The following is a 10,815-nucleotide window of genomic DNA, read 5'->3' on the forward strand; positions in this document are numbered from 1 at the left end:
TCAAATTTCTGGGCCCCTCTGAGAATCAGTGCTCTATGGCTTTAACCCTTTTTAAGAGGCACATATATTCCATGTGCCATGGGAACCAACATGAACCTACAGCTAGTCCTGTGCAGGAGGGGTTAATGCAAGGGAGGTAATTCCCAGAGAGCTCCATGGAAATTTGGCAAGGGAGGAGGGAAGTGGTGCTTGAAGATCCCCCTTCCTATTCCTCCTCCTCGTTTAGAGAGCATCAACCTTTTGCATTTTCCTAGGCTGGTGCATTTGGAGTAACTTGCTGAAACCTGAAGGGATCTTTGCTGCAAGGGTGAGTTTAAAAATGAGCTTTTTTTGGAGGAAGGGGGGTAATTGATGGAATGCAACTATAGGTGAAAAGGGTGCAATGTCGTGAGTCTATTCCAACTTGTATCAAGGCTGGGAAAGATGGCTGAGTAGGTGATCTCAACAAGGTAGCTCTTTTACAGATCACTGCAGATGAAGAGCGGTGAGAGGCAGTGTGGTGCAGTGGTTAGAGCAGGTAGGGGAAGATCTGTGGCCCTCCAGATTGGCTGGGCTCTGACACCATTTAAAATACTGAAGGATTAGGAACTTTTAAGCTCGAGGGCAGTGGCAGTATGCCTCTGAATGCCAGTTGCTGGTGGGGAGAGTAGTGCTCTTGCGCTCAGGTCCTGCTTGTGGGCTTCCCATTGGAGCATCTGGTTGGCCGCTGTGAGAACAGAGTGCTGGACTAGATGGGCCACTGACCTGATCCAGCAGGGCTCTTAATGTTCTTACAGCTGAGTGGGGATTTGAACCTGTGGCTCCCCAAGTCCTAGTCTGACACTCCACCCCAGAAGTGAAGAATCTGTGATCCTCCAGATGTTGCTGGACTTCAAGTCCCATTGGCCTCCACCAGCACCGCCAATGGTCAGATGTAGTCCAGCAAGATTTGGAGGATGCCATGTTGGCTAACTCTCTGGTGGTCTCTTAATAATATATATGGCTGAGCATTTTTCTTGTATCCTGTTACACCAGTATGCCACAGAAACCAATTGTTGGGGATCTCAACTGGGGAGAGTATTGCTGCACACGGATCCTGCTTGTGGGCTTCCTGTTGAGGCATCTGGTTGACCACTGTGAGAACAGGATGCTAGACTAGATGGGCCATTGACCTGATCCAGCTTTAGGGCTCTTCTTATCTCCCTGTGACTGAGTGGAGATTTGAACATGCGTCTTCCCAGTTGTAGTCTGACACACCAAGCCAGAGATGGAGAATCTGTGACCCTCCAGATGTGTTTGGACTTCAACTCCCATCGGCCTTCACCAGCATAGCCAATGGTCAGGGATGATAGGAATTGTAGTCCAGCAAATATCTGAAGGGCCACAGCCTCCCCCTTCAATCCTTGGAGCAAAAGAAAATCAGTGGCTACTAACCATGATGGCTGTGTTCTACTTCCACCATTGGAGGTAGCATGCTTCTGAAAACCATTTGTTGGGAATCGCAAGTGGTGAAAGTGCTCTTGCGCTCAGGTCCTGCTTGTGGGCTTCCCTTTGGGGCATCTGGTTGGCCACCGTGAGAACAGGATGCTGGACTAGATGAGTCATTCGCCTGATCCAGCTGGCTCTTCTCATGTTCTTCTGTTTTTAATGCTGGCCTGCGTGGACCAATGGACTAGTTCTGTACACAGCAGCTCCTTGCATTTTCATGTTTCCATCTGTTTTTCTCAAACACGTGACCCGCTCTTTTTCTCCTTCAGAACGAAGCTCATCTGAATAGTTGGGGGTACAGCCAGAGTCTACAAAATGGCTGCCGGTCTGGAAGAGAGGCCAAGTTGGAGGGTTGGCCTGTGAAATGGGCCTAACTGCAGCCCTGAATCCTGGACACATGACAAGAGGACTGAAAGGGAAAGTGGTAGGCCCAAGCCAAGGCTAGCTAGCCCCGTTTCAAATGTCATGGCAACAGAGTTCCAAGTTACACCTGAACAGATGATGTCTCCCAGGATCAAAGTAGAAGAGCAGGATCTGGCCACTCCTGAAGCAAGGGGGAGATTGGAGTCAGACAGAAAATCACCTCATGTAATTCAGGCTGGCAACATCCGGGAATTTCTCCACAGGGCTGCACTGCCTCAGGTGAAACAAGAACCAGAGGATGGGTTAACTCAGCACTGGGAAGCCCAGTGGCAGGAATTCCTGAAGGCAGTGGAGTGTCCCCGCTTAGAATGGGCCAACTCGCTGCTGCCAGAACCCATGGTGTGGCAGGATACAAAGGCATTCCTGGCCCCGGGGGAAGATGTGGCAGAGACCGGTCAGTCCCTTCGAGGGGAAGGGGAAGGGAAACCACCAGAAGACATCTGCCGTGCAAGAGGAGGTGACGGGAAGGTGAAGGAAGAGACCCCAGGAGAGGATGCTTCCAGTACGGAGATGCGGCGGCAATGCTTCAGACAGTTCCGCTACCAAGAGGCCGAGGGGCCGCGAGCGGTTTGTGGCCGGCTGTGGGAGCTTTGCCACTGGTGGCTAAAGCCAGAGAGACGGACCAAAGAAGAGATCCTGGAGCTGCTGATCCTGGAGCAGTTCTTGACCATCCTGCCTCAGGATATGGAGAGCTGGGTCCAAGGAGGCAGGCCTGAGACCTGTGCCCAAGCTGTGACCCTGGCAGAGGATTTCCTGCAGAAGCAGCCAGAGAGATTAGATGAACAGGTGAGAGACGTAAGTCTGTGATCCCAAGGACAGGTGAGAGCCATAAACCAGTAATTCCAAAACAGGCCAGAGGCTGAAATCAATAATCCCAAGAACAGGTAAGAGATGTAAGTGAACAACCCCCAAAAAGCCCAGAGTCAGTGGTGTGATGAGGATGATCATTCTTATTTTATTTATTTATTTGATTTATATCCCGCCCTTCCTCCCAGCAGGAGCCCAGGTGGCAAACAAAAGCACTAAAAACACTTTGGAATGGAAATGGACTGCCTTCAAGTCGATCCCGACTTATGTTGACCCTACAAATAGGGCTTTCATGGTAAGCGGTATTCAGAGGTGGTGGTGACCTTTATCGGGAGAAGGACAGGGGGGTGCGACCCTGTTACTATTGGAGGCACTGTTTTACAGTGGTTCTGATCCAACCTCCAGGGTCATTTTCAGAGAATAGGATTGGGTGATTGTCTTTTGGCCCCCTGGCAGGTGTGCTGTGGGGTGCCGCAGGGCACCATCTTGTCCCCAATGCTGTTTAACATCTATATCAAGCCATTGGGAGCGGTTATCAGGAGATTTGGGGCGAGGTGTCAGCATCTCACTGACGATACCCAGCTCTATTTCTCTGTAACATCTGAATCGGGAGAGTCCGCGCAAGACCTGGACTGCTGCCTGGACTCGGTGGTGGGCTAGATGAGGGCCAATAAACTGAGTCTGAATGCTAGCAAGACAGAGGCTCTGTGGATTGGTGGTTCTCGAGTTCAGATAATTGGTCAATTGCCTGCTTTGGATGGGGTCGTACTCCCTCTGAAAGAGCAGGACTGTAGTTTGGGGGTGCTCCTGGATCCATCTTTGTCACTAGAGGCCCAGGTGACCTCAGTGGCTAGCAGTGCCTTTTACTAGCTTTGGCTGGTAAGACAGCTGTAGCTGTTTTTGGACCAAAATAGCCTGACCACTGTTGTCCACGCACTGGTAACCTCCAGGCTGGATTACTGTAATGCGGTCTATGTGGGTCTGCCCTTGAGGTTGGTCCGGAAGCTGCAGTTGGTGCAAAATGCGGTGGCAAGGCTGCTCCCTGGGGCAGGGTATTGCCAACATGTCACCCCGCTGCTGAAAGAATTGCACTGGCTGCCCATTTGCTACCAGGCCAAGTTCAAGGTTCTAGTTTTGGTGTATAAAGCCCTATACAGCTCGGGACCAGGATACCTGAAAGACCATCTTACCCCTTATATACCCAGTCGATCACTGTGCTCTGCAGGTGAGGGCCTCCTGCAGATATCATCTTATCAGGAGGTCCATTCTGCACAATATAGGAAATGGACCTTTAGTGTGGCGGCACCTACCCTGTGGAATTCCCTCTCCTTAAATATTAGGCAGGCGCCATCTCTGCTATCTTTTTGGCACCTTTTGAAGCCTTTCCTCTTTCAACAAGCCTTTTAAGTTGAGACCTTGTCCCAGTCTGCGTCTGTGTTGGAATAGCTTTTTAATATGTTTTTAAACCTTTTTTTAAATGTATTTAACCTTTTTTAAAAAAAAGATGTTTTGAAACCTTTTTTAAAAAAATGTTTTTAAGACGTTTTGTTTTAATGTATTTTAAAGTCTATTTTTATGATGTTTTAAAGTGCTTTTAGCGCTTCTGTTTGCCGCCCTGGGCTCCTGCTGGGAGGAAGGGTGGGATATAAATCAAATAATAAATAAAAATAATAATAGTTAAACTATGGGATTTGCTCCTGCAAGAGGCAGTGATGCCCCCAACTTGGATGGCTTTAAAAGAGTATTAGACAAATTAATGGAGGAGAAGGCTATTGGTGGCTACTAGCCTTGATGGCTATGCTGTGCCTCCATAGTCGGAGGCAGTATGCTTCCAAATACTAGCCGCTGGAAACCACAGAAGGAAAAGAGTGCTCTTTGCACTCAGGTCCTGCTTGGGAGGAATTCCAAGGGCAACCGGTTGCCCACTGTGAGAGCAGGATGCTGGATCAGATGGGACATTGGCCTGATCCAGCAGGCTCTTATGTTTATGTTTTTATGTAAGCTGAATGAGATCCTCTTGCTGTCTCAGGTGCTGCTGGGCCCACTTACAGAAAGTGCTGTGGATTCCCAAATGGCAGGGTCGAGTCCATCAAAGGCCACGCAAGAAGTTCACAGGGACAACAGTTTGCTGTGTAAGACATTGCCTACATTTCTGGATGCTCTGATGTTCTGGGGGTGAGATTTCTACACAATACTGCTGAGATTCCTCTCTGAACCTCCTTGTGCTTATAAATCAAAAAGAGAGGCCTAGCTGAGAAAGGACTGTAGCTCTGTGGTGGAGTGCCTGCTTTGCGTACAGAAGGTTCCAAGTTCAATCCCAGAGATCTCCACCTTGGTACCTGGCAGATTTATCCACAAGGGAATCTGGCCCTCGACAAAAAAGAAAGGTTCCCCACCCTCCTTTTAATTGGGTTATGTGAATCAATTGAAAAATAACCTTTTTAACCAACAAAGGATGCAAAGGTATCCTGGTCTCTTCATTTTTTAAGAATTGTTATTTGCAAATATAACAAAAAGAAGGGACAAAAACTTTTCTCAGTTCACTTTCTCCACAGTATCCATAATTGCATACACCTCTATCATGTCACCTCTTACTTGCTGAGAATTATAGCACTGTGAGGTCAGCACCCCTAACAAACTACAATTGCCAGGATTCTTCAGGATCCTGTGGTTCTGTAAATGAATCATTTAATGATAAGTAATTGATTTCAAAACTGCATAAATTTGCAAATGACTTAAACTGCCATTTCAGCCAATACGCAGATGTTTGCAAACCTTGGGCTGTGTTCAGCTAAGTCCTGCTTGGAGTAGACCCGCTGAAATGAACGAACCGAAGTTAGTCATGTCTATTAACTTCAATGGGTCTTCTCTGAGTTGGACTAGTGTTGAATACTACACTTACTTTATAAGCAAATATAAAATTTCATTGAGTCAAAGCTTTTTTAACTGGGCGACGGCCCTGGGATTTTGTCTTTTCATTCCAGCAAATAACAGGCTGCTGGGAGAGGCTGAAATGGTTTCAAAACTAGAGAACTCCAGGGATGCTGAACAATTCAGGATCCTGCCAGGAAGAGGAAAGAAGGATCATTTGTGTCACGAGGTGGAAGGCAATCGAGAACAAATAGAGAGGCAGCGGGAGATCAACTCGAAGGAGATGGTGGGCGAATTTATGTTTGCTGTGGGACAGGAAGAAACGGAAGACTCCCAGCAAAAAATCCCCAGTGAAAGAACATTGGAAATGTACGTCGAGAGCAGGGAGGGCTTCGGCTCTGTCTCAGTTAAGGAGAAGCGCATTGAAGCAGTAGAAAAGCTCAACATATGCTCCGATTGTGGGAAAAGCTTCAGCCGGAGATCAGACCTGATTCGACACCAGAGGATCCACACGGGGGAGAAGCCGCACACGTGTTTGGACTGTGGGAAAAGTTTCTGCCAGCGATCGCAACTCCTTGGGCACCGGAGGACCCACACCGGAGAGAAGCCCTACCTCTGCCTTGCGTGTGGGAAGAGCTTTGCCCACCACTCGACCTTCATTGCGCACAAGAGGACCCACACGGGCGAGAAGCCCTATGGATGCTCGGTGTGTGAGAAAACTTTCAGCAACCGGTCCGTCCTCATCAAGCATGCGAGGATCCACACCGGCGAAAAGCCCTACCAGTGCTCCGACTGTGGGAAGCGCTTTAGCAATAGGACCGGCTTACTCAAGCACGAGAGGACCCACCGCAAAGAGAAGCCATATGAAGGCCCAGACTGTGGGAAGAGCTTCCCTTTCCATTCTTCTGTTGTGGAACACCAAACTGTTTGACTGCTTTTTGCTCTGGCAATAGGGAGATACTGTGCCAAACCCCCACCCCACCTATTCCATAAAACTCTTTGCCCTCCCTGTCAAAGCAGGGTCTACTTTTCGGCTGCTCTGTGGGAGAGGGGGGAGAAATCCAGTGAGATTTTTGTGCAGAGTGCATGCTTGTCAGGCCCAGTATGTGACTCAGGAACCAGATCAGCGGTTGTAGTTAATTCGTGTTTTATTAGGGTAATGTCCAAACAAAGACTGCGTTTTCTCATGAAGCAATACAGGGATACAGGTCCTGCGGCATTGGGAGAAAGTTGACAGAGCAAGGGACTTCTTCCCGCCTGTTATTTAAGAAGGGGCCAAACGGGCGCGCAATCTTTCGCTCCTCCTTAACTGCCCCTCAGGTACTGCCCGCCTTCCCCCCCTTCTCTCCTGTCTTTTCAGCTGTCTGCGTGTGCGCGGTGAGGGGGGAAGCATCACCCCCTCCTCTTCTGAAGTTTCCGATTCCAGGATGGGGGATAGGGGAGGAGCTGATGGTAAACTGCCTCCCCGCTTTTCTGCTGTGAGCAGCCCTCCCTCTTCCCCCTCTTGCTCTGAGCCTGAAAGAGGGGGAGGCGTGAGAATGTCCTGGGAGGGCTCAGGCTCCCCGTTGCTAAGCGACCTTATCACTGGCAGTTCCTCTGTTTCGTCTTCGCTCCAAAGGGGGGAAGTTCCTCCCCCTTCCCTCTGCCATCCATCCGAATACTCTTCTCCCAACTCTCCGGGATCCAGCTCCCCGGGATTGGGACCCCAGCTCTGCCTTCCGACAATGCTGGGGCAGGTTAGTCTCTTTTCCTTAGCTCTTACAGTAATCGCATCATGAGTTGGTGGAGTGGTGCGGTGTACTGCCCTTCAAGTCGATTCTGACTTTTGGTGACCCTATGAATAGGGTTTTCATGATAAGCGGTATTCAGAGGGGGTTTACCATTGCCTCCCTCTGAGGCTGAGAGGCAGTGACTGGCCCAAGGTCACCCAGTGAGCTTCTTGGCTGTGTGGGGATTCGAACCCTGGTCTCCCAGGTCATAGTCCAACACCTTAACCACTACACCACACTGGCTCGGTAGTCTCCCTTTATAACTTGGCTTTCCATACTTCCTGAAATGTCCATAGGAGGCTGCTGTGTTACGCCTTCCCATGGGCTGTTCAGGAAGTGTGGCTGCCTGGAGAATGGTGGAAGATTAAAAAAAAGAAAAGAAATTAAACCTTCCTTTCAACCTTCAGCACTCCACAGGCAGCCTCCTAGCCAGCCATACTTTATTTGGGGGAGGGCCCTGGGTCATTGGTAGAGCATCTGCTTTGTGTGCAGAAGGTCCCAGGTTCAATCCCCAGCATCTCTAGGTAAAGCTGAGGAATCTCTACTGTCTGAAACCCCGGAGAGTGGCTGCCAGTCAGTGCAGACTATAGTGAGCTAGATGGGCCAAAGGACTGACTCAATTTATGGCAGCTTCCTTTGTCCTATGGTAGGGCGTCATGACATCGTATCCTCCTATGAGCATTCCAGGAAGTGCGAGAGGTAAAGATCGCCAGAGACCAGCGCAAAGCTTTTTTCTTTTTAAAGGGCAAAAGGAAGAACTCCACACCACTCGGCCACCTCTTAATGTAATTAAGGGAATTGCTGAGCAAAAAGAGGCAACCCCCTGCAAAGACATCCTATACAAATGTCACTGTGCCACTTTTCTTTCCCTTGGGGGATTTCTTGTCACCCCTTCTTCCCACAAATGGCCAGGAGATTGGCTGCAAAAAAAAAAGCACAGCTCTAAATGAAACCAGAGCCTGAATTTTTTTTTAAAGGAACTAGCTCTAGTTCAAGGACAAGATGTCCAGAAAGGGACTAATTCCCGTTCATGTTTGTCCCTTTAGAAAATGAACTAGTTCCGTTCCCGTTCAGTTCGCAGTTCATTCAAACAATCCTTGGCAGATTTCCCCCCCAGCATTCAGAATGTTTCAAGCTGCTCGGATGAAGGATAAAATAGACTTAAGAAGACTAAGAAAACATCAAAGCGTGCACACGCGCACACACACAGTGGGATGTGAATGGTTTATTTATTTTCCCTAACAATGATGATCTTTAAGCTTCAAAGCCCAAAGGGTCTATCAAATTAAAAAAAAGTAAGAGAATGAACTTGAAGATGAACTAGAAATCATTCAAAGTTCTACCCTAGAACAAACTGAATTCGCAGTCAGGTCACCCAGCAATCATGGGAACAACGTTCAGGTGTAGTCCAGAGATTTTTGAACTAATTCGATTGACTTTGTTAAACCAAACTAATTTATTCTAAGCGCTGGACGAAACTGATTAATCTCCTGTACGGAAGAGAGTGGCTTCTAAAAAGCCAAAATTTGGGACATAAACTACCCTTGTAAGGGGCAAAGACCCACACTGGAGTAGCATTTTCCCAAACATTTGTCATGGAAAAGAGGAATGGTGGGACTCAAGAGTTTATTTTTTTTTCCATGGAATAAAGCTGGAGGCAAGTTACACTGAAATACCGTATATATTTTCTAAGGCTACTGTGATGTTCCTATATTAATGTATATATGGTAAGTGTTGGTTGTTTAGAAGATACATGGTAAGTGGAGTGAAAGAGGGGGAGTGAATGGGCAGTAGAATGCGAGATGATTGGCTGAGTGTTTAAAATGGCTGAATGTATAAAAGGAAGAGTGAGAGTGGAATCTGGGGGGGAGAAGAGAACTGAGTGGGTTGCTTGGTGGGGTTTAGAGAGTTGTTTGCCAGGAGAGAGTGGAGAAGGAGGGAGGTGGAGTTCGGATTAGTATTGAGTAAAACCATATGCTTATGTGCCTTAAGAAGAAATCTTGTTAATCTTGTTAGCTTTGTTATCTGTAATAAATACTTAATTTGGTTTACCAAAGGCCTGATCCTTGGCTGGGGTTTCACAGACCAGAAGGGAGGGTAAGGTAATGACCAAGGCTGAAGGGGAACTGTAACAAATGGTGGCAGCGGTGAAGGGAATAACAATACCAGTATTCAGAGTCTCTGGGAATACTAGTATTGGGACGTTACTGGTGGTTGCCTAGCAGGGGGATCTGTTGAGATCCGTGCTAGAGCGGGGAGAGAAACCATAAGAGAGAGCGGTCCGGACTGGTGGAGTCCCTGGTGGTGCCTAGTGACAGGCAGTAACCACGAGCAGGTAGGAACCTGACAGGGAGAGCCAGGGAAGGACGCCTCACAGGTTGTAGTAGCGGTGGGATACGAACAACAGAGAATCCAGATACGAACCAAAGAGAGTCACAAAGACACGTGGTGACAAAGGAGACTACGTCACAGGTGTTGGCTGTAGCAGTGAGATACGAATACTAGAGAATCCCTAATAGTTGTGTGGCAAACAGAAATAACAAAACAAGATTACTTGTGAGAGTGACTGGCAAAGAGTGTGTGGCAAAGAGTGAGTGAACTCAAACACCATGGCTGAATACATAAAAATGAAAAGACAGGAGCTGGTGGAGAAGTGCATAACATTCAATTTACCTCACGAGGGTAAAGGGGTAGATGAATTGAGGGTAGCACTTATAGGATTTGCTACTGTCCAGCAAAAACAACCTGTCAGGGAAGAGACCCCAGAAGGATACTTAAGCAATCCCGCTTATATAGAGTATTTGAGAGAGAAGTTGAGGATGGAAACTGAGAGATTGAGGATGGAAGCTGATGGGAAAGATAAACAGCGAGAGTTGGAAATTGAGAGATTGAGGATGGAAGCTGAGGAAAAAGATAAACAGAGAGAGTTGGAAGCTGAGAGATTGAGGATGGAAGGTGCAGAGAAGGAAAAGCAGCGGGAGTTGGAATTTGAGAGAATGAGAGTGGATGCGGAATTACAGGCAGAAAAGTTAAAATTTGAAAGAGAGAAGTTTCATTCTGATGAGACAAGGAAAGACAGAGATGGAGCAAAAATAAAAATTACTCCAAAGGACTTTGCTGTCTATGAGCCTGGTCAAGATCCTCAAATTTACCTCAGCACCTTTGAAAAAGCAGCTCAGTTGTGGGGGCTACCTGAAGATAAATACATGCAGTATTTATCAAACCTGATTAAAGGGGAATTGGCTGAGGTATACCAATATTTCCCCTCAGACAGGCCCGTCACCTATGCTGAATTCAAAGAAGCAGTGTTTAAAAGATTCAGACTGGGGCCTGATTATTTTAGAAAGCTTTTCAGAAACTGCCAGATACAGACAGGGAGGTCTTTCGTGGAGCTGGGGGCAAAACTGATGGACATATTTGGGAAATGGCTGACAAGTGCAAAAGCTCAGTCTGTGGAGGAGGTGAAAAACCTCATGAT

At 47.7% G+C, this 10,815-nt stretch overlaps 1 protein-coding gene across 1 annotated transcript; it reads left to right on the top strand.

Moving 5' to 3' along the window:
* The first annotated feature begins 181 nt into the window (after positions 1-181).
* LOC133381240 (zinc finger and SCAN domain-containing protein 31-like) lies at positions 182-9,189 on the top strand. Its single transcript, XM_061620072.1, has 4 exons — positions 182-307; positions 1,737-2,676; positions 4,727-4,829; positions 5,682-9,189. The coding sequence occupies exons 2-4, from the start codon at positions 1,933-1,935 to the stop codon at positions 6,497-6,499; spliced, it is 1,665 nt and encodes a 554-aa protein (XP_061476056.1). The 5' UTR covers positions 182-307; positions 1,737-1,932; the 3' UTR covers positions 6,500-9,189.
* Positions 9,190-10,815: the final 1,626 nt, after the last annotated feature.

The sequence above is a fragment of the Rhineura floridana genome, chromosome 3 (assembly GCF_030035675.1).
Source record: "Rhineura floridana isolate rRhiFlo1 chromosome 3, rRhiFlo1.hap2, whole genome shotgun sequence".
Lineage (NCBI taxonomy): Eukaryota > Metazoa > Chordata > Lepidosauria > Squamata > Rhineuridae > Rhineura > Rhineura floridana.

Coding starts and splice junctions, on each gene's coding strand:
- LOC133381240 (XM_061620072.1), top strand. CDS start 1,933: ATGGCAACAGAGTTCCAAGTTACACCTGAACAGATGATGTCTCCCAGG. Junction 2,677..4,726: donor CAGAGAGATTAGATGAACAG/GTGAGAGACGTA, acceptor TTGCTGTCTCAG/GTGCTGCTGGGCCCACTTAC. Junction 4,830..5,681: donor CAGGGACAACAGTTTGCTGT/GTAAGACATTGC, acceptor TTTTCATTCCAG/CAAATAACAGGCTGCTGGGA.